Raw genomic sequence first — 27,914 nt, forward strand, 5'->3', positions numbered from 1 at the left:
CTACAATGGCCGAAGATGCAGCATGCGTTTCCCATAAGACCACGCAGAGAGAATATTTGTGCGCTGTTGAGGCCTGTGTCGATACCGATAGGATCGAAAGAAAGGAAGCAGTGCTCTCGGATCAGCGTTCTCCCTTTCCAATCTTACCTTAACATTAGAACTATTCCACAACACTGCCAACGGATCAGCTCCTAGAGAGATATTATCTCCTATGGCTACGAGGTGGCTTATTCTAATGCTTACCCTATAATAATGCACTAAATCAAGATTTGGCACAATTTCATCATGAAATATAGTGAGGACAAAATTACAGACAGTAGCATACAATTAGCAAAATAAAACTACATTGAATTAACATGAAATTGATTTCAATATCATTTGAAAATATAGGTCTATTGGATGTATCTTTTAATACAGTCATCTCGGTTTTCACTTGAACCGTCTTTATATATTTTGCTTGTTATGCAAAGAAATGGGCCACTTTGTATTTGTAGTCACTGCCATATTCGTTCTGAAGTTATTGGAGGTCACAAAAAGACAAAGATTTTGTGTTTAGCGGAGATCTTCTCTGTATAAAGTGGAATAACGCGGAAGGGCAAAAAAGCATCTAACGACTTACTAAGCTGTTCCAAAAGTGGTCTGAGGCAGCCATTAAATAACAAGTGTTTTCAAAAGCAACTTTAGTAACGATGGTTTTGAGAAACAGCTTGGAGATCTAACAATGCTCCTACGGAGGTTCAAATGATAAACGTAGCCTTAACATGCTTTTGTGAAACCGGGCCCTGGCCAGTGTTCAAAAAGCGTCTCACAATAGTGCTGATCTAGGATCAGTTTTGTATTTTAAATCATAATGAAAAGATGTATGGAGCGTGGGGACCTGACCCTAGATCAGTAATTCCTACTCTGAGACGATTTGTGAAAACTGGCCCAGATGCTTTGCACCCTCTACTCACCCTGGTCTGACCACTCCTACTGGTTGCTTGGAAATGTATGTTTTTGGAGGCATTGGAGGATGACCCTAGGAATGTAGATCACATGTATGTCTATCAATATCATAGGCACTGCATTGTTTAATCAAGGAGCGATGATATTGAATACTGTATTTCATACAACCCATATCTTGCACTTGGCCACTTGAGAGGCCCCGGGGTAAAGTTTCTCCTATGTACAGATCTAGAATCAGCTTCCCTCCACCATCCTAACCTTAACCTTGAGAGGGCTAAATGCAAAACTGATCCAAGATCATCATCTAGGGGCAACTTCACCCTACTCCGAGCACTGAGGAATATATTTTGATTTATTTATTTAACCTTTATTTAACTAGGTCATTTAAGAACAAATTCTTATTTACAATGACGGCCTACCAAAAGGCAAAAGACCTCCTGCGGGGACGGGGGCTGGGATGAAAAAATAAATAAAAACATTCAAAAAGAACATCATAAATATAGGACAAAACACACATCACGACAAGAGAGACAACACTACATAAAGAAAGACCTAAGACAACAACATAGCAAGGCAGCAACACATGACAACAACATGGTAGCAACACAACATGGTAGCAGCACAAAACATGTTACAAGCATTATTGGGCACAGACAACTGCACAAAGGGCAAGAAGGTAGAGACAACAATACATCACGCGAAACAGTCACAACTGTCAGTAAGAGTGTCCATGATTGAGTCTTTGAATGAAGAGATTGAGATAAAACTGTCCAGTTTGAGTGTTTGTTGCAGCTCGTTCCAGTCGCTACCTGCAGCCAACTGAAAAGACGAGCGACCCAGGAATGTGTGTGCTTTGGGGACCTTTAACAGAATGTGACTGGCAGAACGGGTGTTGTATGTGGAGGATGAGGGCTGCAGTAGATCTCTCAGATAGGGGGGAATGAGGCCTAAGAGGGTTTTATAAATAAGCATCAACCAGTGGGTCTTGTGACAAGTATACAGAGATGACCAATTTACAGAAGAGTATAGAGTGCAGTGATGTGTCCTATATGGAGCATTGGTGGCAAATCTGATGGCCGAATGGTAAAGAACATCTAGCCGCTCGAGACCACCCTTACCTGCTGTACTATAAATGATGTCTCCGTAATCTAGCATGGGTAGGATGGTCAGGGTTAGTTTGGCAGCTGGGGTGAAAGAGGAGCGATTACGATAGAGGAAACCAAGTCTAGATTTAACTTTAGCCTGCTGCTTTGATATGTGCTGTGAGAAGGACAGTGTACCGTCTAGCCATACTTCCAAGTACTTGTATGAGGTGACAACCTTAAGCTCTAAACCCTCAGAGGTAGTAATCACACCTGTGGGGAGAGGGGCATTCTTCTTACCAAACCACATGACCTTTGTTTTGGAGGTGTTCAGAACAAGGTTAAGGGTAGAGAAAGCTTGTTGAACACTAAGAAAGCTTTGTTGTAGAGCATTTAACACAAAATCCGGGGAGAGGTCAGCTGAGTATAAGACTGTATCATCTGCATATAAATGGATGAGAGAGCTTCCTACTGGCTGAGCTATGTTGATGTAAATTGAGAAGAGCGTGGGGCCTAGGATTGAGCCTTGGAGTACTCCCTTGGTGACAGGCAGTGGCTGAGACAGCAGATTTTCTGACTTTATACACTGCACTCTTTGAGAGAGGTAGTTAGCAAACCAGGCCGAAGACCCCTCAGAGGACACCAATATTCCTTAGCCGGCCCACAGGAATGGAATAGTCTACTGTATCAAAAGCTTCGGCCAAGATATATCCAGCTAACAATTTAATGTTCCCTCTAATGTTTAAGTGTCCAGTTTTCTGTTAGTTAGGGGAACATTGTATCTATATTAGCAAAAACCTTCTGAGAAACTTTTTAGCGTGTTAGCGACACTATGTCACCGCCAAGTCTAAGGGTAGAGGTACAAAATTCTAGCCCCTTGGGTGCTACCATAGAGTTACATTAGAAGTGCTCATCCAAAGCTCAAGGTCATTTGCCACAGATAAAATTATGTCAAATCCCGTTATATGTACAGTAGCTTTGATTGGACTGATCATGTCACCATCATACTTTCAAAATCTTAGCTAGCAGTCATCATCATGAATCAAGTCGACAATCAACTGGCAAATCCTTTTTAATCCTTGTCATATGACGAGAAATAATGAATAGAAATGATAGATAAAACGTATCGGTGCTCATCGGCCATTGGACATAAACATTACACAAGAAGTTGGAAATCGCAAATTCAACAATGAGTGGTTTGGAAGGAATCAGTGACATTGGCTAACTGCAAGAATTACAAAGCAATCACTTGCCTGCTATTCAGTGGAGTGGCTGTGTGGTCCCAAATCTGGGATTAAGGGACTCTTTTCCAAGTTTAAAATTATAAATATTGGCCATGCTGTCAATGAAGCATGATTTGTGCCGCGCTCAAAACAACTGTTAAAACCTCTTGAAGCTAGGGGGCAGAATTTTTATGTTTGGAAAAATAACGTTCCCATTGTAAGCTGCCTATTTCTCAGGTCCAGATGCTAGAATATGCATATAACAAAGTAGGATAGAAAACACTCTAAAGTTTCCAAAACTGTCAAAATATTGTTTGTGAGTATAACAGAACTGATTTTGCAGGCGAAAACCTGAGGAAATCCAACCCGGAAGTGACTTCTATTTAGAAAAAGCACTGTTCCATTGCTTCCTTTCGTCCATTTAAAGGGATATCAACCAGATTCCTTTTCCTGTGGCTTGCTCAGCGTGTGAACAGTCTTTAGACATTGTTTCAAGCTTTTATTTTGAAAAATTAGCGAGATTTATCAAAACGCGTCAGTGGATAGGTGGATGTCCCTCCATTAGTTGTTGTGCCAGACACTCGTTGCTCGACATTTTCTTTCTCTCCAGTATTGAATAGTTCACAGTCCGGTTGAAATATTATCGATTATTGATGTTAGAAACAACCTGAGGATTGATTATTAAAAATGTTTGACATGTTTTTACGACCTTTACGGATACTATATGGAATTTTCGTCAAGCCTTGATTACTGTGGAATACTGAACATAACGCGCCAAACAAATGGAGGTATTTTGATATTAAAAAAATCTTTATCGAACAAAAGGAATATTTATTGTGTAACTGGGAGTCTCGTGAGTGCAAACATTCGAAGATCATCAAAGGTAAGCGATTAATATTATTGCTTTTCTGGCTTTCGTGACCATTCTACATGGCTGCTAGGTGTTCTTACTGTTTTGTCTAGTGATCGATAAACTCACAAACACTTGGATTGCTTTCACTGTAAAGCATATTGTCAAAATCTGACACGATAGGTGGGTTAACAACAAGCTAAGCTGTGTTTTGGTATATTTCACTTGTGATTTCATGAAAATAAATATTTTTTGTATTTTTTTTTAAATTTGGCTCACTGCAAGTCAGCGGTTGTTTACGAAAATGATCCCGCTGATGGGATCCGTGCGTCAAGAAGTTAACTAGGAACTGGGAAAACTTGACTTCAGTGAGTTCAAGACAACTGGGAAGTCTGGAATAAACGAGCTCCGACTGGGAAAATACGTTTTGAACCGTCATCCAACTCGGAATTGTAAATCCGGCCTCTTTCTAGTGCTACGACCTGAGGATAAATGACGTCATCATGATTCAACCTTGTTTTTTCCCCGAGTTCCCAGTTGATTTTAAAGCACCGTAAATCCAGAGAATGCCAGACTTTGACGTCCAAATTTCCTCACAAAGGACCGCCGCGCCACCTTCCTGTTCAAGTGAGCACAGCACAACAAGGTGAGTCCAAAAATGCATTGTATGCTGCTGCATTAGTAATGTAATATGCCAGGGAGATATGTATACTGTAGCTAAGAAAGTATGGTGGTAAAAGTTATATTGATTACGTCTGTCCTAACTCGCTCATTAATGTCTTAATCGAAATTACGGATTGCCTCTTATCTGCTTGTCGTCCCCTTATGCCATAGTTTGTACATCTCAATTGTCATTAGAAACCTTATTTGTTTAAGCAAGTCAGACATATCAGCTATGTTTTTTAAATTAAAAGGCAGTAAACGAGGCCGAATAAACTGTTTCGCAGCCAGACAATACTCGGCGGATAGCCAGGTGTAGCAGTGGTAAGATGTTGGGACTGCTGTTGGGACAGCTTTATGTAGGCCCTAACAGTTTTTGGGCACTGTTTGACACCATTATAGTGCAATTAATGTATTGTTTAGTGTTTTGTTGTAATCACTGTGATAAATAAATGTTTTTCTTAAGTGCTTTTACAGAGCTGAGATTTAGTTCAAAGTGCACTCACCCTAATAATTACACCTATCAAGTTGTTTCAGAAGTGCCTAGGGAGGAGAGGTTAGGGTTTCTTCAGTACAGGGCCTAACTATACTGGCCCAATAAGCATATTCCCTAGATATAAGCAATATTGGGGCACAGGTTAGTGTGTGTCCTTTGTACTGGTGGCCTGGGTTCAAGACTTTATGTTAATGTAATTATTTGGCAACAGTTACAACACACTTAATTTATCTATACTGAACAAAAATATAAAGGCAACATGCAACAATTTAATTTTACTGAGTTACAGTTCATATTAGGAAATCAGTCAATTGAAATAAATAAATTAGGCAGTAATTGCATCGGTTGGTCACAGATACCTTAAAAAAAAAGGTATCAGAAAAACAGTCAGCCTCTGGTGTGACAACCATTTGCCTCCTGCAGCACGACACATCTCCATCACATAGAGTTGATCAGGCTGTTGATTGTGGCCTATGGAACGTTGTCCCACTCATCTTCAATGGCTGTGCGAAGTTGCTGGATATCGATCCAGAGCATCCCAAACAAGCTCAATGGGTGCATGTCTGGTGAGTATGCAGGCCATGGAAGAACTAGGACATTTTCAGCTTCCAGGAATTGTGTACAGATCCTTGCAACATGGGGCTGTGCATAATCATACCGCAACATGAGGTGATGGCGGTGGATGAATGGGACGACGATGGGCTTCAGGATCTCGTCACGGTATCTCTGTGCATTCAAATTGCCATTGATAAAATGCATTGTGCTTGTTGTCCGTAGCTTATGCCTGCCCATACGATAACCCCACCATTGGGCACTCTGTTCATAATGTTGACATCAGCAAACCACTCGCAACGCCACACGTACATACATACATACGTGATCTACGGATGTGAGGCCGGTTGGAAGTACTGCCAAATTCTCTAAAATAACGTAGGAGGCAGCTTATGGTTGAGAAATTAACATTCAATTCTCTGGCAACAGCTCTGGTGGACATTCCTGCAGTCAGCACACCAATTGCAAACTCCATGAAAACTTAAGTCTTGTGGCATTGTGTTGTGTGACAAAACTGCACATTTTAGAGTGGCCTTTTATTTTCTCCAGCACAAGATGCATCTGTGTAATGGTTATGCTGTCTAATCAGCTTCTTGATATGCCACACCTGTCAGGTGTATGGATTATCTCTTGGTAAAGGAGAAATGCTCACTAACAGGGATGTAAACCAATGTGTGCGCAACATTTGAGAGAAAAATGTTTTTTTGTGCTCATGGAATATTTCTGGGATCTTTTATTTCGGCTCCTGAAACATGGGACCAACACTTTACATGTTGCATTTATATTTTTGTTCAGTGTAATTAAAATTAGTTCCTCATTGAAAGATGGGAATTGGTAGAGTGCTAGATAGCTGAGCATCTCAAAGAGAACTTTCTACACATAGTGTATTTGGAAAGTATTCAGACCCCTTGACTTTTTACACATTTTGTTACGTTACAGCCTTATTCTGAAATGTATTATATATATTTTTTCTCATCAGTCTACACACAATACCCCATAATGACAAAGAGAAAACAGTTTTTTAGAAATGTAGCACATTCATTAAAAATGAAAAACAGAAATACCTTATTTACATAAGTATTCTGACACATTGCTATGAGACTCGAAATTGATCGCAGGTACTTTTATTTATTTATTTATTTTAACTAGGCAAGTCAGTTAAGAACAAATTCTTATTTACAATGACGGCCTCCAACCCTGTTTCCATTGATCATCCTTGAGATGTTTAAACAACTTGATTGGAGTCCATCTGTGGTAAATTCAACTGATTGGACATGATTTGGAAAATATAAGGTCCCACAGTTGACAGTGCATGTCCGAGCAAAATCCAAGCCATGAGGTCGAAGGAATTGTCTGTAGAGCTCCGAGACTTGTGTCAAGGCACAGATCTGGGGAAGGGTACCAAAACACTTCTGCATCCTTGAAGGGTCCCCCAAAACACAGTGGCCTCTATCATTCTTAAATGGAAGAAGTTGGAACCACCAAGACTCTTCCTAGAGCTGGCCAACCATTCAAACTGAGCAGTCAGGGGAGAAGGGCCTTGGTCAGGGAGGTGACCAAGAACCTGATGGTTACTCTGCCAGAGCTCCAGAGTTTGTCTGTGGAGATGGGAGAACCTTCCAGAAGGACAAGCATCTCTGCAGCACTCCAACAATCAGGCCTTTATGGTAGAGTGGCCAGACGGAAGCCACTCCTCAGTAAAAGGCACAAAACAGCCCCCTTGGAGTTTTCCAAAAGGCACCTAAAGGACTCTGACCATGAGAAACAAGATTCTCTGGTCTGATGAAACCAAGATTGAACTCTTTGGCCCGAATGCCAAGCGTCACGTCTGGAGGAAACCTGGCACCATCCCTACGGTGAAGCATGGTGGTGGCAGCATCATGCTGTGGGGATGTTTATCAGCGGCAGGGACTGGGAGACTAGTCTGAATCGAGGGAAAGATAAACGGAGCAAAGTACAGAGAGATCGTTGATGAAAACCTGCTCCAGAGCACTCAGGACCTCAGACTGGAGCGACGGTCTCACGTTCCTGACCTTATTTCCCTTGTTTTGTATTTAATTAGTATGGTCAGGGCGTGAGTTGGGGTGGGCAGTCTATGTTATTTGTTTCTATGTTTAGGTTTGTTCGTTTGGCCTAATATGGTTCTCAATCAGAGACAGGTGTTTGTCATTGTCTCTGATTGGGAGCCATATTAAGGTAGGTTGGTTTCACTGTTTGTTTGTGGGTGATTGTTACCGTGTCTGTGTTTGTTTCGCCACACGGTACTGTTTTTGTTCGTTTGTTCATGTCGTTTATTTGTTTTGTATTTTGTCAAGTGTTTTCGTCTTCGTTTATATTAATTAAAAGTATGTATTCAAACCACGCTGCGCTTTGGTCCGATCCTTGCTCCTCCTCAGACGAGGAGGAAGACGAACGTTACAGACGGTTCACCTTCCAAAATGACAACGACCCCAAACACACAGCCAAGACAACGCAGGAATGCTCTCGATCAAACATTTCTAGAGAGACCTGAAAATAGCTGTGCAGCGACGCTCCCCATTGAACCTGACAGAGCTTGAGAGGATCTGCAGAGAAAAATGGGAGAAACTCCCCAAATACAGGTGTGCCAAGCTTGTAGCGTCATACCCAAGAAGACAACTCCATTGTGTCCTCCTCCCAGAGCGCTAAGAACCTTGGCGTGATCCTGGACAACACCCTGTCGTTCTCAACTAACATCAAGGCGGTGGCCCGTTCCTGTAGGTTCATGCTCTACAACATCCGAGTACGACCCTGCCTCACACATGAAGCGGCGCAGGTCCTAATCCAGGCACTTGTCATCTCCCGTCTGGATTACTGCAACTCGCTGTTGGCTGGGCTCCCTGCCTGTGCCATTAAACCCCTTCAACTCATCCAGAACGCCGCAGCCCGTCTGGTGTTCAACCTTCCCAAGTTCTCTCACGTCACCCCGCTCCTCCGCTCTCTCCACTGGCTTCCAGTTGAAGCTTGCATCCGCTACAAGACCATGGTGCTCGCCTACGGAGCTGTGAGGGGAACGGCACCTCAGTACCTTCAGGCTCTGATCAGGCCCTACACCCAAACAAGGGCACTGCGTTCATCCACCTCTGGCCTGCTCGCCTCCCTACCACTGAGGAGGTACAGTTCCCGCTCAGCCCAGTCAAAACTGTTCGCTGCTCTGGCACCCCAATGGTGGAACAAACTCCCTCACGACGCCAGGACAGCGGAGTCAATCACCACCTTCCGGAGACACCTGAAACCCCACCTCTTTAAGGAATACCTAGGATAGGATAAAGCAATCCTTCTGCCCCCCCCCCCCCCCCCTTAGAAAGATTTAGATGCACTATTGTAAAGTGGCTGTTCCACTGGAGGTCATAAGGTGAATGCACCAATTTGTAAGTCGCTCTGGATAAGAGCGTCTGCTAAATGACTTAAATGTAAATGTAAATGTAAGACTCAAGGCTGTAATCGCTGCCAAAGGTTCTTCAACAAAGTACTGAGTAAAGGGTCTGAATACTTATGTAAATGTGATATTTCATTTTTGATTTTTGCCCCAAAAATCTGAAAACCTGGTTTTGCTTTGTCATTATGGGGTATTGTGTGTAGATTGATGAGGGGGATTTTTCTTTTAGAATAAGGCTGTAACGTAACGAAATGTGGAAAAAGTCAAGTAGTCTTAAGAACTTTCAGAATGCACTGTATGGCATGTAGAACAAACGTGTCTCTGATAAGGAATCACATATACTCTCGTCATTGCATTTATACCTGTAACATTCCTAATTTGTTGCCATAGCCATACAGAAACATACCCAGTACATAGTTGCCATATTCTCAGAATATCAGAAATGTGTATATTTGCAGTAGCATGTCTGTACTTTCTAACATTTGCCATTTAAGCAATGATGACACCAGCTATACCAAAACAATACACAACACAGAGTTCCATCTCCAACTTTTAATTTATTTATATTTTATATATATAAATGCCTCCCATTTTTTGGGATTTTTGCTTCTCCACAACGTGCTCGGGAGAGGCAAAGGTCGAGTCATGCGTCCTCCGAAACATGACCCGCTAAACCACAATTCTTAACACATGCTCATTTAACCCGGAAGCCAGGTGCACCAACTGACGACCAAAGTCAGCCTGCAGGCGCCCAGCCCGCCACAAGGAGTAAAGTAAAGACACCACAGCCAGACCCTTCCCTAACCCAGACGATGCTGGGCCAATAGTGTGCCGGTCTATGGGACTCCAAGTCACAGCCGGTAATGACACAGCCTGAGATCAGAACCCCAGGCCATAGTGACACCGGAACACTGCGTTGCAGTGCCTTAGACCGCTGCGCTACTCGGGAGGCCCACTCAACTCCAACTTTTAATGTGGATAAATAGGCAAATTGCAACATAAGCACTTGGGACCAGTGTTGGGGTTAATAATTTCTTACAGTATTATATTACATTAATATATTACTATTATGGGTAACAGAGTTTTATAACAAGTAACTGTCTTCAAATATTGTACTATTATTACGGTTACTTTTTCATGTAACCCGTAGTACTTTCAGAAGCATATATCTACTGGCATGTTATATACATATTTTAAAGCCTTGTCTCATGCTAACAGAATTCATGCTGTAGGCCAGGTAATTCCCAAACTGGGGTACTTGGAGGTACGTGAAATGCGGTCGGGGGTACGCCAAATAAAAATGTGATTAACATCACATTTTAAACAGCATTTATATTTTCCAATGGGTCTATACATTTGGGTGAGGTTTTTTTCTCGCCTGAGTAGCCCTGTTTCACTGCCAAAAATAAAATTAAACCATCAAGTGAAATAACTACACAATGTCAAATATAGGTAGCCTAGTCAAATAATTAACATCCAATCACATTAACCGTTACTCTCTCGCGGGAATTCCAATAACGGTCTCTATGTAGCCAAACGTAGCGGCTGCTCATTACGTTTACTCGAAAATTGATAAATGGTTAAAAAAAAAGTAAGGCCGACGTCCATAGAAACACATACCAGCTCTACTGATAGTACTGCTACCTGCACCCGTCGACGACACAAATTGTTCTGCTTCCACGAGCACATCCAATGCTAGCATCAGTAATTCTACATTTGTTGTTAGCCCAGCTAGCATGGACACTGACAGTAGTGAATCTGATGCAGCCGAAGAGCAACTGCCCCCTTACCCGGGAAAGCACCGACCACAAGACAGGGACGTTGGACCTAAGTCCTCCACAATAGTATGGGGCTTGCCTGTCCTGGCCACTCGGTAGCTCACCATTTAAGACGCTTCTAGCCTGTTCTTATTAATGGTATCTGTTGCTTTTATAAATTTTTTACTTCTCGAAAGTTGTCTTAATTCTCGCTCAAAAAACTCCCGTGGCCGATTTTTCAAATTGGCATGTTTTGTTTTAACAATTACTACTTTGCATACAAGCCAGTGAATTCTATGCTTTACAGCTGGATGAGTCAACAGACATGGCGGGCCTGGCACAGCTCCTGGTATATGTCCGTTACGTTTATGGGAGGTCAATTAAGGAAGACATCCTCTTCTGCAACACTGGAAACTAGGACAACAGGAGAGGATATTTTTAAAGTACTGGACAGCTTTGTGACATAAATGGACTTCGGTGGTCAAGATGTGTTGGTATCTGCACTGATGGCGCAAAAGCCATGACAGGGAGACATAGTGGAGTGGTAACACGCGTGCAAGCAGTTGCTCCCGATGCCACTGGGGTACACTGCAGTATCCACGAGAGGCTCTTGCTGCCAAAGGAATGCCTGACAGCTTGAAAGACGTTTTGGACACTACAGTGAAAATGGTTAACTTTGTTAAAGCAAGGACCCTGAACTCTCTTGTATTTTCTGCACTATGCAATGATATGGGCAGCAACCATGTAACGCTTTTATAACATACAGAAGTGCGCTGGTTATCAAGGGGCAAAGTATTGACATGTTTTTTTAAATTGAGAGACGAGCTTAAAGTTCTTTACTGACCATAATTTTCACTTGTCTGACCGCTTGCATGATGACGAGTTTCTCACATGACTGGCCTATCTGGGTGATGTTTTTTCTCGCCTGAATGATCTGAATCTAGGATTACAGGGACTCTCCGCAACTATATTCAATGTGCAGGACAAAATTTAAGCTATGATTAAGAAGTTGGAGCTCTTCTCTGTCTGCATTAAGAAGGACAACACACATGTCTTTCCATCATTGTATGATTTTTTTGTGTGCAAATTAACTCAAGCTTACGGACAATGTCAAATGTGATATAGCGAAGCACCTGAGTGAGCCTGGTGTGCAATTACGCAGGGACTTTCCCGAAAAGGATGACACAAACAACTGGATTCGTTATCCCTTTCATGCCCTGCCTCCAGTCCACTTACCGATATCTGAACAAAAGAGACTCATCGAAATTGCAACAAGCGGTACTGTGAAAATTGAATTTAATCAGAAGCCACTGCCAGATTTCCGGATTGGGCTGCGCTCAGAGTATCCTGCCTTGGCAAATTGCGCTGTTAAGACACTGATGCCTTTTGCAACCACGTACCTATGTGAGAGTGGATTCTCAGCCCTCACTAGCATGAAAACTAAATACAGGCACAGACTGTATGTGGAAAATGATTTAAGGCAGACTCTCCAATACAACCCAACATTGCAGTTATGTGCATGCTTTCAAGCACACCCTTCTCATTAACCTGTGGCGAGTTATTCACAGTTTTCGATTAACAAATAAAGTTTTATTTGTAAGAAGGCTAAATAAAGAGCAAAATTATTGATTCTTTTTATATTATTATTTGTTCCCTGGTCCTATAAGAGCTCTTTGTCACTTCCCATGAGCTGGCTTGTGACAAACTCACACTCATTTTTATGTTTAATAAAAGTATCGTATAGTGTGTGTGTGTGTGTGTGTGGCAGGCTTACAAAGATGGCAAAAAACAACATTTGAGAGTGTGCTGACCCTGGTGCTAGAGGGGGTACGCAGCTGGAGGTTGAATGTCTGAAGGGGTACGGGACTATAAAAGTTTGGGAACCACTGCTGTAGGCTATCCTGTTTCCAAAAGTGTGTTGTTACCCCGCTTAACCTTTACTCTGTGCAAATGCTCCCAAATTTGAGTTAATCGAAGACATTTTTGTCAAATGCAAATTCTGCAAAGGCAGTATTGATCTGTTTGTCCAGAAACACCACATCAAACCTGAAAAAGAATCAAAGCTGGTAGCCAAAGTTCCAGAAATGCATGAAAGAGGAGAAATCTATAACAATTATGGTAGAACTTTAGTTTAGTGTTGAAATAAGAGGGTAACAACCTGAAAAGTATCTGGAAACAACATTGAAACAAGACGGAAACAACCACGTAAGAACGCAATAATAACTGGTTCATAGTTAGTATGTAGCTGCTTAATACTGATATAAAGGGTGATGAATTTTCCTGTTTGTTATGTAGAAATCATTATTTGTTACTGAAGAACTATCAATACATTTTTTTTATTTTACCTTTATTTAACTAGGCAAGTCAGTTAAGAACAAATTCTTATTTACAATGAAAGGTCCTTCTCCCTCGAATGCTCAATTTGGCGGGGTGGCCACCTCTAGGAAGATCTTCCATTTAAGAACGATGGAGGCCACTGTGTTCTTGGGGACCTTCAATGCTGCAGAAATGTTTTGGTACCCTTCCACAGTTCTGTGCCTCGACAGAATCTTGTCTCGGAGCTCTTAGGGAAATTCCTTCGACCTCATGGCTTGGTTTTTGCTCTGACATGCACGGTAAATGGTGGGACTTCATTTAGAAAGGTGTGTGCCTGCCTTTCCAAATCATATCCAATCAATTTAATTTACCACGGGTGGACTCCAATCAAGTTGTAGAAACATCCCAAGGACTGAAGCAAAATCTCAAGACATCAGTCAGGAAGTTAGAGCTTGGTCACAAATGGGTCTTACAAATGGACAATGACCCCAAGCATACTTCCAAAGTTGTGTCGAAATGGCTTAAGGACAACAAAGTCAAGATATTGGAGTGGCCATCACAAAGCCCTGACCTCAACCTACATTTGTGGGCAGAACTGAAAAAGCAAATGCTAATTCAGCGTATGTAAACTTCTGACCCACTGGAAATGTGATGAAAGAAATAAAAGCTGAAATAAATGATTCTCTCTGCTATTATTAGGACATTTCACATTCTTGAAATAAAGTGGTGATCCTAACTGACCTAAGACAGGGAATTTTAACTAGGATTAAATGTCAGGAATTGTGAAAAACAGAGTTTAAGTGTATTTGGCTAAGGTGAACTTCTGACTTCAACTGTATGTACTTATTGAGCTAGTATAGTTAGGCCCTTTCCAGAAGAAACCATTAACCCACCTCCCTTGGCACTTGTTTAGATCTGAAACAACTTGATAGGTGTAAGAAAATATTTTATTGATCATAGTGATCCAGAAGTATCATTAAAACAGGTTAATATTCTCCACCAACATTAGACAACTATACAGAAGGCCCTTCAAGTGCTGAAATAAGTAAATAAAATCAATGATGAAAATACTCAGACTAATCAATACCTGACCTGGAAAAGGTGGCGTAGCAGGAAGATTGGCGTACTGTGAACGAAGAGGTTGTGAGTTCAAATCCCAGGTGAGGACTATATAATTACTGTATAAATTAACATGCATGATGCAATTGAGTACTGTATGTCAAATATGTAAGTTGAAAACATTGTATGTTAGAAGCACTGTGTGTGTGAGTATTCTTAACCTTACCAACAGACAATGAGCTATGAATAGATCAGAGGTTCACAAATCAGGGGCTTGGAAAAAGTAATAATATGAGATGTGTGATGAACTTTTCTTTGGACACAAATGAAATGTGTCTAGAACATAAATATCTTACAGTGCCTTAAGAAAGTATTCATACTCCTCGACTTATTCCAAATGTTATTGCGTTACAGCCTGAATTAAAAATTGATTAAAAAAATAATAATTCTCACTCATCTACACACAATACCCATAATGACAAAGTGAAAACTTGTTTATAGACTTTTTTGCAAATGTATTGAAAATTAAATACAAATATCTATGTGTTCACACCCCTGAGTCAATACATATTAGAATCACCGTTGGCAGCGTTTACAGCTGTGAGTCTTTTTGGGTAAGTCTGGATTGTACAATATTTGCACATTACTCTTTTTTAAATTCTTCAAGCTATGTACAGTTCTTTGTTGATCATTTTCAAGTCTTGCCATAGATTTTCAAGCCGATTTAAGTCAAAACTGTAACTAGGCCACTCAGGAACATTATATGTCGTCTTGGTAAGCAACTCCAGTGTATATTTGGCCTTGTGTTTTAGGTTACTGTCCTGCTGAAAGGGGAAATTGTCTCCCAGGGTCTGTTGTAAAGCAGACTGAACCAGGTTTTTTCCTCTAGGATTGTGTCTGTGCTTAGCTCTATTCTACTTCCTTTGATCCCCCCCAAAAATTCCGTAGTCCTTGTCGATGACAAGGATACCCATAACATGAAGTAGCCACCACAATGCTTGAAAATATGAAGAGTGGTACTCAGTGATGTGTTGTGTTGGATTTGACCCAAACATAATGCTTTGTATTCAGGACATAAAGTACATTTCTTTGGATTTTGTTTTTGCAGTTTTACTTTAGTGCTTTATTGCAAACAGGATGTTTTTGGGAAAGAAATCTACAGATTTCCTTCTTTTCTCTGTCATTTAGGTTAGTATTGTGGAGTAACTACAATGTTTATGAGCCATCCTCTGTTTCCTCCTATCACAGCCATTAAACTCGAACTGTTTCAAAGTCACCATTGGACTCATGGTGAAATCCCTGAGCAGTTTACTTCCTCTCCGGCATCTGAGTTAGGAAGGACACCTGCATCTATGTAACAACTGGGTTATATTGATACACCATCCAAAGTGTAATAATAAGTTCACCATGCTCATATTTCTGCTTTTTAAATTACCTATCTACCAATAGGCACCCTTATTTACAAGGCATTGATAAACCTCCCTGGTCTTTGTGGTTAAATCTGTGTTTGAAATTCACTGCTCGACTGAGGGACCTTACAGATAATCGTATGTGTGGGGTAGAGATGAGGTAGTACACAGTGAGTCTATGCAACGTGTTATGTGACTTGTTTTTTACTCCTGAACTTATTTAGGCTTGCCATAACAAAGGGGTTGAAGACATATTGACTCGAGACATGCCAACTTTTCATTTTTTATTAATTGGTAAAAAATTCTACTAACACTTTGACATGATGGGATGGGATATTGTGTGTAGGCCAGTAACACAAATCAATTTTAAATTCAGGCTGTAACACAACAAAATGTGGAAAAAATCAAGGGGCGTGAATACTTTCTGAAGGCACTGTATATTCTGAGAACATGGCAACCATGTTCTGTGTGTTAGGTGGGATGTTGATGGACTATTCTCCTAACCCACAAAAAAATGGACACAAATGTTTTTGCCAACTTTCCATGAAACGTGTCTAGACCATGAATATCTTATGTTCTGAGAACATGTCTACATGTGTATGTTTGGCTGTCCTTTGATGGAATACTCTCCTGATCCACAGAAAACTGGACACATCATTGTTCTTGCAAAGTTCTCATTTAACGTGCCTAGAACATTGTCAGAAACTAGCTGTGAAGGCAGGAGAGCGATATGCTTTTACAGGCTCGTCTGTCTGGCATGTCAATGTTTTCTTACAGAATATAAAAGGCTGTCACAGAGAAGAGAAGATGCAGGACAAAGTCGGGGGTGGATGATTTTTATCCCAAATGCCACACTATTCCCCATATAGTGCACTACTTTTGACCAGGGCCCATGGTCAAATGTAGTACACAATGTAGGGAATAGGATGCCATTTGGTACACAACCAATGTTGTAGGTGGAGGAAGTGTGGAATCTTTACCATTTCTACAAAGGATTTTAAATGGAGCATATGTGTGATTTTGTGTGTTTCTTTCTCGTTTCCACCACACTCACAAGGTCACAATCTAACACAGTGTTAGTCAACCCCTGCACTGGGGATTAGCACCGGTTACCTGGGATGTTGCTTTTTTGTCAAACAAGTTAAATTGTTAATATAAATAGTCCTTCAAGGAAGAAGGACCTTAGTTTCCTGGTCTCTTGAACATAAAAGGTTGATAAACATACTCTCACAAAGTGAATCTGCCTCTCTCTTACCCATGTGCATTGCTGTCCGGTCAGGCAGTGAGCGAGTTTTCCTGCGGATGGGCACAGCTTTATCCAGCTCCTCTTTCAAGATTATCTTTCCCAAGTTCGACTGAATCTGCAGGGTAGACATATAGAATGTCAAAAGGTTTTCAAAGCAACCACTATCATTGAGTTACACTTAAAAAAAACAATTAGGTGTGTTCAATAGCCAAATTTGGGAGAATTTGTTAGAAATAAAACCTGTTCCGTACTTTGTTGAGCTCCTGCTTCTGCAGTTCCCGTAGTCCCCACATATCATCGGACAGGTCTCCATTGTCATATTCATCGTCCTCCTCATCCCTCTCTCCCTCCTCCCTCCTCCGGGACTCAGCCTTCTTCCTGCACTCAGTCTCTGTGGTAGAGGGGAGGCAAGTGTTAGAGGAAACCCTGGTACTACTAAGCTCTATTACTCTATCACTCTCCACTACCAACCCTCACTATCCCTCCTCATTGGAAGCTTAGTAGCTCATCAGCGGCCCGGCGTCGGCAATGTTAGCAGCCCACTGCCAATTTTAGCCATCAGCTTTACAGCGGTAGCCGACACTTCAGGCTAAGAGCAGCATTAACTGTCGGAACTGTTAAGGATGGCCGGTGTGCTGTTGTGTTACTAGAGGCATGCCACCATGACGGCTAGCGACACTGGTCCGATATCAGTTTACCAGTTTACTGTACCTACAATGGTGTGCTGCCTCATAGCCACCAATGTTTTATAAGTGCTTGCTGGCTGGGATCGTTCACTACATGGGTTGCGAAAGGAGGGTATATTACTGGAAACTTTCAAAGTTTACCAGTAAACTACCAAAATGTGGGGAATTTTATAAGATGACATACAGTGGCCTTTTTGGGTACTTGAGATTATCCCAGGCATCTGTAATTATCTTTGGCCTTATCACATGTAAAGTATATAACATTTTAAAATAAAATAATTAAAAAATATAAAACTGAATGACAAAGCTGTAAAAAATTATTCTAAATGTAAACCATCAACTGTGTGTTTACGATCAACTGTGTGAATACGATTGGTGTTTAATATGAAGGTTTCAACACAAAGTGTCTTTTATATATTTTTTACAATTTTATTTTACTATGTCAATGTGTTTTGTTGTAAATGTTTTGGCACCAAACTGGTGGCATTTGTAAAAAAGTAAATACATGAAAGAGTTGCAGAGTTAATAAAAAATCAACCCATTATTGATTAGATGCTTTTTTCATTAATTAGGCTATTTTCTCTTGAACCATATGGTCTATCCACTAGAAACTCATGGACAATATGGACACAGATATACAAAAAAAGTATACTATATATGAATACATTTTTTTAAAGTTATTCAAGTATAAATTACCTAAATTACCATAGATTACCTGTCAATTAGCAAAATGACAGAAGATTACAGTTACTTTGTTAAAATACCGGTGGCTTTGCAACCCTATTGATTACTATTCACAGTTGTGTAATTAATAGTGTGAGACATACCAACTGCAGCCAGGGAGGGGGGGCAGGGCCAGTAATCTGTCTCAATCTTGGAGGGTTTGTTGGGATCAGGTGGCTGGGCGGCAGGGAATTTAGATGACTCAATGATGAGATCCTCTATGTGTTTCCCCTGGGGGATGGATGCTAATACATCTAGAGTTACACACACACACAAACACAAGGAGATATACAGTAAATGTGCACAGAAAAACATCCAATGTTACCTTTTAATGTCAAATATTATGCCAGTATACAGTAAATTACAGTAAATTACACACACACACATCAATTAAGTTGCATGAAATACCTTGTTTGTAAATTGGTGGCTTCTTGTATATATTCATTCCATTATCTGCAATGAAAAGATCAAATCAAAATGGACATCAGTCCCAGATGAAAGCAAAGCAGGCCAGAGAAGAGAAGAGAAGGGAGCAGAGAAGAGAAGAGAAGATAGGAGAGAAGAGGATACGTGTGCTGATGGATTACAATACCTGGCCTGTGAAAGTGCTGTGTGGGGAGCTTGGTGGCGGTGTCTAATGCAGAGCTGGTTTTGAGCTGGAGGTTTGAACCTGATGATGACCCTCCAGGTGACTCCCTGCTCTCCAGCCACTCCTTGGTATCCTTGAATAGAATGGTCTAGGGACATGAGTTTAACATTACTGTCCGGATCCTAATTGATATTCAAACCATAACCTAAACACACATTGGGAAAGTGCATGAAAATGAGGGTTCTGTGTACATTAGATTTCATCCCTGAGTGAAGAAGCCAGTGAGGTCACAGCACACAATAAGAGTGTAACAGATGCTCATCGTTCCCATGGTAACTGTTTTTTGCAAACGTGCTTGTGTGGAATCGTGGGCTTTTAGACAATGGATGGGTCTAATCCTGGATGCTGATTGGTTAAAACTGCATTCCTGTCAGTGTCTATTCCACAAATAAAAAATCTGTTGAAATACCTATTTGAATCCATGATGGCGTAGGAGTGGGATGTGTTGATTGTCTTGTCCCGTCCCTTGTATATATCGTTTCCTTCTTCGTATATATTTCATATATATTTTTTATAAAAAATTTCCATCTACGAACTGAACATACTCTCCTGCAACCCGCCTCACCCAATGCGGTACGGATATGCTATTTTTTATACTTTAGAACCGTAACACTCTTCAAGCTAGCCAGCTACTAGCTAGTAGTCAGTTAGCCACTGCTAGTTAGCCATCACCGTTAACTGGGACATCTGCCAACTTAAGCCCGGTCAACTCCTGCCAGCTAGCACAGCGCGATATCAACCCAGAGCATATCGGACTGCTTTTCTCCACCATATCTCCGGATTCCAACCGCAAGCTCTGAACCTTTACCCTGGATCATCGCAGTTAGCTAGCTGCTATCCAAGTGGCTACTCTTGGCTAACGTCTCTGTCCCAAAGCAAGCACCAGTTAGCCTGGAGCTAGCCTCGAATCTAGGCCCATCTCCCGGCTAGCCGAATAGATCTATCAAGAATTCCTGGGCTTCAATTACCTCTTTTGCCAATTGGCCTGGACCCATTGCTGCCGACACTGAGCCCCTCCGATCCATCACGACTGGTCTGCCGACGTAACTATCCGAGGGGGTTTCAACAGGCTCCCCCGTTACGACGTCCCCCTGAGGACCATCTGCTAGCCTGCTGCTAGCTGTCTGAATCTGTCTGAATCTCCGTGCCTCCAGCTCGCCTAGCTACTCACTGGACCCTGTGATGTCTCGGCTACACACGCCTCTCCCTAAAGTCAATATGCCTTGTCAATTGCTGCTCTGGTTAGTAATTTTTGTCTTATTTCACTGTAGAGCCTCCAGCCCTGCTCAATACGCCTTAGCTAGCCCTGTTGTTCCACCCCCCACACATGCGGTGACCGCACCTGGCTTAAATGGTGCTTCAAGAGACATAACCTCTCTCATCGTCACTCAATGCCTAGGCTTACCTCCACTGTACTCACATCCTACCATACCCTTGTCTGTACACTATGCCTTGAATCTATCCTTCCGTGCCCAAAAAACTGCCCCCTTTACTCTGTTCCGAACTCACTAGACGACCAGTTCTTTTAGCCTTTAGCCATACTCTTATCCTACTCCTCCTCTGTTCCTCTGGTGATGTAGAGGTTAACCCAGGCCCAGCATCACTCCCATTCCCCAGGCGCTCTCATTTGTTGACTTCTGTAACCGTAAAAGCCTTGGGTTCATGCATGTTAACATCCGAAGCCTCCTCCCTAAGTTTGTTTTATTCACTGCTTTAGCACTCTCCGCCAACCCGGATGTCCTAGCCGTGTCTGAATCCTGGCTTAGGAAGGTCACCGAAAATCCTGAAATTTCCATCCCTAATTATAACATTTTCCGACAAGATAGAAAGGTCAAAGGAGGTGGAGTTGAAATCTACTGCAGATATAGCCTGCAGAGTTCTGTCATACTATCCAGGTCTGTGCCCAAACAATTCGAGCTTATTCTTTTAAAAGAACCTTTCCAGAAACAAGTCTCTCACCGTTGCTGCTTGTTATAGACCCCTTCAGCCCCCAGCTGTGCCCTGGACACCATAAGTGAATTCATTGCTCCCCATCGATCTTCAGAGTTCGTACTGTTAGGTGACAAACAGGGACATGCTTAACACCCCGGCCGTCCCACAATCTAAACTAGATGTCCTCAATCTCACACAAATTATCAAGGAACCTACCAGGTACAACCCAAAATACGTAACCATGGGTACCCTCATAGATATCATCCTGACCAACTTGCCCTCTAAATACACCTCTGCTGTCTTCAACCAGGATCTCAGCGATCACCATTGGCTGCGTGCTGCCTGCGTGCGTAATGGGTCCGCGGTCAAACGACCCCCCCTCATCACTGTCAAACGCTCCCTAAAACACTTCAGCGAGTAGGCCTTTCTAACCGACCTGGCCCGGGTATCCTGGAAGGATATTGACCTCATCCCATTAGTAGAGGATGCCTGGTTGCTCTTCAAAAATGCTTTCCTGTCCATCTTAAATAAGCATGCCCCATTCAAATAAATTTGAACTAAGATCCGATATAGCCCTTGGTTCACCCAAGACTTGACTGCCCTTGACAGCACAAAAACATCCTGTGGCGTTCTGCATTAGCATCGAATAGCAACTCTTCAGGGAAGTCAGGAACCAATATACACAGTTAGTTAGGAAAGCTAAGACTAGCTTTTTCAAACAGAAATTTGCTTCCTGTAGCATTAATTCCAAAAAGTTTTGGGACACTAAAGTACATGGAGAATAAGAGCACCTCCTCCCAGCTGCCCACTGCACTGAGGAGCGGAAACACTGTCACCAATGTCATGACGTGGCCCTCTTTGGGTATAGCGTGATTCCACCTCTCTCTCTCGCCTACACCCGGGCTGCTGTTATCTCAGGTCGTAAATTCCTGGAGGAGACACTTCCTCATGGCCAGACAGTATAGAGAGAGAAAAGGTTTCACAGGAGAACAAAGGAATTTCTTCCACATCACAGAACTTGAGAACTGAACAATATTCATGTTCTGGAGAATGTATAAACGGTCGGTGAAGTAGCCAGCTACAAACTGGTCCATTTTGTACAATTTCGTGAAACTCATGAGAGACAATACAGCCACATTACCATAACCCTGTTTATAAAAGAGTCTCAGTTATGAGGTTTGCAGCTAATTGTTGTATAAAATGAATGAGTAAAGATGAAACTATTTGTGAAATTATGTCATGTGATTTTAAACTGTTTAATAAAGGAAACTCCAATTCTCTTTGGAGTTGAACTTATTATGGATAGGGGGCAGCATTTTCACGTTTGGATGAAAAGCGTGCCCAGAGTAAATGGCCTGCTACTCAGTCCCAGTTGCTAATATATGCATATTATTAGTAGATTTGGATAGAAAACACTCTGAAGTTTCTAAAACTGTTTGAATGATGTCTGTGAGTATAACAGAATATGGCAGGCAAAAACCTGAGAAAAAATCCAACCAGGAAGTGGGAAATCTGAGGTTGGTCGTTTTTCAACTCATTCCCTATTGAAGATAGTGGGATATGGGTCATGTTGCACTTCCTAAGGCTTCCACTAGATGTCAACAGTCTTTAGAACCTTGTCTGATGCTTCTACTGTTAAGTGGGGCCGAATGAGAGGGGAATGAGACAGAGGTCTGGCAGAATGATTTGAGCTCGTGACGCTCGTTCACGTGAGAGCGAGCTCTGTTCCATTTGCTTTTCTGAAGACAAAGGAATTCTCCGGTTGGAAAATTATTGAAGATTTATGTTAAAAACATCCTAAAGATTGATTCTATACGACCTGTAATATAATTTTGGGGACTTTTCGTCCGTACTTTCCGCTGGACTTGCACGCGCGTCGTGAGTTTGGATTTGTTTACCAAACGCGCTAACAAAAGGAGGTATTTGGACATAAATTATGAATTTTCTGGAACAAATCAAACATTTATTGTGGAACTGGGATTCCTGGGAGTGCATTCTGATGAAGATCATCAAAGGTAAGTGAATATTTATAATGCTATTTCTGACTTATGTTGACTCCAACATGGCGGATATCTTCTTGGGTTGTGTTGGTCTCTGAGCGCCGTACTCAGATTATTGCATGGTTTGCTTTTTCCGTCAAGATTTTTTGAAATTTGACACAGCGGTTGATTTAAGGAGAAGTATATCTTTAAATCTGTGAATCACACTTGTATCTTTTATCAATGTTTATATTGAGTATTTCTGTGATTTGATGTGGCTCTGTGCAAATTCACGGGATGTTTTGGAGGCAAAGCCAAATGTAAACTGAGGTTTTTGAATATAAATATGAACTTGATCGAACAAAACATACATGTATTGTGTAACGTGTTGTCCCGGGAGTGTCATCTGATGAAGAATATCAAAGGCTAGTGATTCATTTTATCAATATTTCTGCTTTTTGTGACTCCTCTCTTTGGTTGAAAAATCGCTGTATCCTTTCTGTGACTAGTTGCTGACCTAACATAATGATAACATAATGATATGTTCTGCTTTCGCCGAAAAGCTTTATTGAAATCGGACACTGTGGTTGGATTAAGGAGAATTTTATCGTTAAAGTGGTGTCTAATACTTGTATGTTTGAGAAAATTGAATTATGAGATTTCTGTTGATTGAATTTGGTGCCCTGCAATTTCATTGGCTGTTGGGCGAGGGGTACCGCTAGCGGAACGGAGTTCCCAGTCCTAGACAGGTTCAATTTTGAGACTATCGATATCGACAGAATAAGAAGAAATCTTTGATACTAATTACTAGTTTGCAGCTCGGAATTATGTACCCGTGAAGGCCGACAACCGCCGAAACATCTATCCTATAACAACTATTGCTGAATGTTATTCTGAACTATCCATTCTAACCACGGCAGAGAGAGAGAGGGCGGACAAACCGAGATCACGATGACACACTAAGCGTAAATATATATATTGATTGCAATTATTCCCGAATGAGTGAGCGTTCATGTGTAAAGAATTAGCATTTCAATTGTTATAATTATCAACTTTGTAGTGTCTTATCTTTCGCGCCCTCCTCAGTATCTTTGTCTAACAAGCCGCCATGCCGGTTTAGCCCACTAGGGCACATTTCCCCATTTCCTTGTAACTATATCTATTGTTTGCTTGTTTATGCATTTATGTGATTATTTAGTTAGTAAATGGATGATTCATAGTGAAGACTGGGTTTGTGCAGATAACCAACAATTTACGACGTTTGGAATGAGACTAAGGTGAGGTAAAGAATAATTCATTAATTAGAAGACTAATTGATCAGATATTAAAATATCTGAAAGTTATATTAGGAAAATTATAACTTTGTAATCTGAATATTCCCCGACTTCCTAGTTAATCACAGTTACATGATTAAGTTAGTTTAATCACGTAATATTAATTACAGAGAATTTATTTGATAAAAATAAGTCTTCAGTTTAATGATGCCAAAGACACGACACCAGCGATAAATCTACGATAATCAATAATTTCAATAACCATTTTTCCCCAGCTGGCCATGGCTTTCCACCTGGCTGCCCCTACCCCGGCCAACACCTCAGCACCCCCTGCAGCAACTTGCCCAAACCGCCCCCCCCCCCCCCTCCCCCTGCTTCTCCTTCACCCAAATCCAAACATCTGATGTTCTGAAAGAGTTGTAAAATCTGGATCCCTACAAATCAGCTGGGCTAGACAATCTGGAGCCTTTCTTCCTGCCTTTCTTCCTGCAACCCCTATTACTAGCCTATTCCACCTCTCTTTTGTATCGTCTGAGATCCCCAAAGATTGGAAAGCTGCCGCAGTCATCCCCCTCTTCAAAAGGGGGAGACATCTTAGACCCAAACTGTTATAGACCTATATCCATCCTGCCCTGCCTTTCTAAAATCTTCGAAAGCCAAGTTAATAAACAGATCACCGACCATTTCGAATCCCACCGTACCTTCTCCACTATGCAATCTGGTTTCCGAGCTGGTCTTGGGTGCACCTCAGCCACGTTCCAGGTCCTAAACGATATCATAACCGCCATCGATAAAAGACAGTACTGTGCAGCCATCTTCATCGACTTGGCCAAGGCTTTCGACTCTGTCAATCACCACATTCTTATCGGCAGACTCCATAGCCTTGGCTTCTCAAATTACTGCCTCGCCTGGTTCACCAACTACTTCTCAGACAGAGTTCAGTGTTTCAAATAGGAGGGCCTGTTCTCCGGACTTCTGGCAGTCTCTATGGGGGTGCCACAGGCCTCAACTCTCGGGCCGACTCTTTTCTATGAATACATCAATGATGTCGCTCTTGCTGCTGGTGATTCTCTGATCCACCTCTAACGCAGACGACACCATTCTGTATTTATCTGGTCCTTCTTTGGACACTCTTCTAACAAACCTCCAAACAAGCTTCAACGCCATACAACACTCCTTCCGTGGCCTCCAACTGCTTTTAAATGCTAGTAAAACTAAGTGCATGCTCTTAAACCGATTGCTGCTCGCACCATCCTGCCCGACTAGCATCACTACTCTGGATGGTTCTGACCCAGAATATGTGGACAACTACAAATACCTAGGTGTCTGGTCAGACTGTAAACTCTCCTTTCAGACTCACATTAGGCATCTCCAATCCAAAATTAAATCTAGAATCGGCTTCCTATTTCGCAACAAAGCCTCCTTCACTCATGCCGCCAAACAAACCCTCGTAAAACTGACTATCCTACCAATCCTTGACTTTGACGATGTCATTTACAAAATTGCCCACAACACTCTACTCAGAAAACTGGATGTCGTCTATCACAGTGCCATCCGTTTTGTCACCAAAGCCCCATATACTACCCACCACTGCGACCTGTATGCTCTCGTTGGCTGGCCCTCACTACATATCCGTCGCCAAACCCACTGGCTCCAGGTCATCTATAAGTCTTTGCTAGGTAAAGCCCCGCCTTATCTCAGCTCACTGGTCACCATAACAAACACCCACCTGTAGCACGCGCTCCAGCAGGTATATTGCACTGGTCATCCCCAAAGCCAACACTTACTTTGTCTGCTTTTCCTTCCAGTTCTCTGCTGCCAATGACTGGAACGAATTGCAAACATTTCTGAAGCTGGAGTCTTTTATCTCCCTCTTTAACTAAGCATAACCTGTCAGAGCTGCTTAACCATCACTGTACCTGTACATAGCCAAATAGCCAAATAGCACAACCTCATCCCCATATTATTACTTACCCTCTTGCTCTTTTACACCCCAGTATCTCTACTTGCACAACATCATCTGCACAAATATCACTCCAGTATTAATGCTAAATTGTAATTATGTTCGCCTCTATGGCCTATTTATTGCCTACCTCCCTACTCTTCTACATTTGCACACACTGTACATATATTAATTCTATTTTTCTTTTGTGTTATTGACTGTACGTTTGTTTATGTGTAACTCTGTGTTGTTGTTTTTGCCGCACTGCTATGCTTTATCTTGGCCAGGTTGCAGTTGTAAATGAGAACTTGTTCTCAACTGGCCTACCTGGTTAAATAAAGGTGAAAAAAATATATATATATTTTTTTTACTATAAACTATCTTATTGCACAATCCACTGTCTCATCAGCTCAGCCATGCAATTTATATACTAGATCTACACCATAAAAACATAGACATTATTTCCAATTTATTTTAGAATGGCATTTGGTTTTCAACAGTGGAGATTTGTAATAACCTTGCTGTCTGTCTCTGCCATTTGCAACAATGTTTCAATATTGAAATTCGATCTCCAGCTGTCCTATGGTAATGAACATGTGGGAACGAGACAGACAGTGTCACACCCTGATCTGTTTCACCTGTCCTTGTGATCGTCTCCACCCCCTCCAGGTGTCGCTTATTATCCCCGGTGTATATATCCCTGTGTTTCCTGTCTCTCTGTGCCAGTTTGTCTTGTTTGCCAAGTCAAACAGCGGTTTTCCTTGCTCCTATTTTTCCCCCCCAGTCTCTTTTGGTTCTAGTCCTCCTGGTTTTGACCCTTGTCTGTCCTGACTCCGAACCCGCCTGCCTGACCACTCTGCCTGTTCTGTCTTTAAGCCTGCCTATCCCCTTGTACTGTTTGGACTCTGATCTGGTTACTGAACCCCTGCCTGGCCTGACCTCGAGACTCCCCTTCGTCTGGTACTGTTTTGGACTCTGAACTGTCGCCTGTTCCCGACCTTCCTTTTGTGCCTACCCTTTGGATTAATAAATATCGGAGCTCATCCATCTGCTTCCTGTGTCTGCATTTGGATCTCGCCTTGTGTCCTTATAGACAGACAGGCTGGAAGCTTTTCTCAGTCAGTCGAAAACATGAATCGGCATAATTTTTATGGATATACAGTATTAAAAAAAAATCTATAGAAAAACACAAAATGCCAAAGTTGGCCAAAGTTGGCTAGCTAGCAAGCAAGGGGTAAGAACTTTGCCAGTCATCATGGCAAAGGAACATTTAGAATGAAATACTTAGAACACAAAGACTTAACGACTGGGTCGCGTCTCTGGCGACCGAACTGATAGAACGAACGACAAGCCAGCTTGGGTAGCAACCCTAGATTTGTGTTGGGACTATATCTTGTGGAAGAATGAAATAGTATGAATAAATTAATTAAAATAACGTATTTAATGAAAATATGTCAATCATTATTGGAATATGTTGGTAACACGTTGTATAAAAGCAATGTCTTCGAAGCCGGTGTTTGGAGGATAAATTGGCATGGTTTGCCAGCCCAAGGCATGTGCGAATATATCCTCCAAATACCTGCTTTGAGGGCATTATCACTTGTGTGTGTGTGTGTGTGTGTGTGTGTGTGTGTGTGTTTTTTTTTAACCATTCCAGTGGAGCACAAAACCTTTCAATAACGATTCCATAATTACAAACAGTAGGTGTGTGTGACCGTATGAGAAGGAGATAGGAGA

General features: G+C 41.8%; 1 protein-coding gene across 10 annotated transcripts in view; it reads right to left on the reverse strand.

Moving 5' to 3' along the window:
- The window catches only part of LOC129853957 (dematin-like), an 84,983-nt gene that overhangs the window by 9,236 nt on the left and 47,833 nt on the right, over positions 1 to 27,914 (reverse strand). For 8 of the 10 annotated variants that reach the window (XM_055920513.1, XM_055920503.1, XM_055920511.1 and 5 more), the window contains 6 exons: positions 18,994 to 19,138; positions 18,810 to 18,854; positions 18,506 to 18,655; positions 17,244 to 17,383; positions 17,002 to 17,107; positions 954 to 1,018 (listed from right to left, as the gene is read on the reverse strand). In XM_055920513.1, coding sequence (XP_055776488.1) covers positions 954 to 1,018; positions 17,002 to 17,107; positions 17,244 to 17,383; positions 18,506 to 18,655; positions 18,810 to 18,854; positions 18,994 to 19,138 — 651 coding nt within the window. The remainder of the gene's footprint in view (positions 1 to 953; positions 1,019 to 17,001; positions 17,108 to 17,243; positions 17,384 to 18,505; positions 18,656 to 18,809; positions 18,855 to 18,993; positions 19,139 to 27,914) is intronic. The other 2 variants (XM_055920505.1, XM_055920504.1) reach the window with 1 other exon arrangement.

The sequence above is a fragment of the Salvelinus fontinalis genome, chromosome 4 (assembly GCF_029448725.1).
Source record: "Salvelinus fontinalis isolate EN_2023a chromosome 4, ASM2944872v1, whole genome shotgun sequence".
NCBI lineage: Eukaryota > Metazoa > Chordata > Actinopteri > Salmoniformes > Salmonidae > Salvelinus > Salvelinus fontinalis.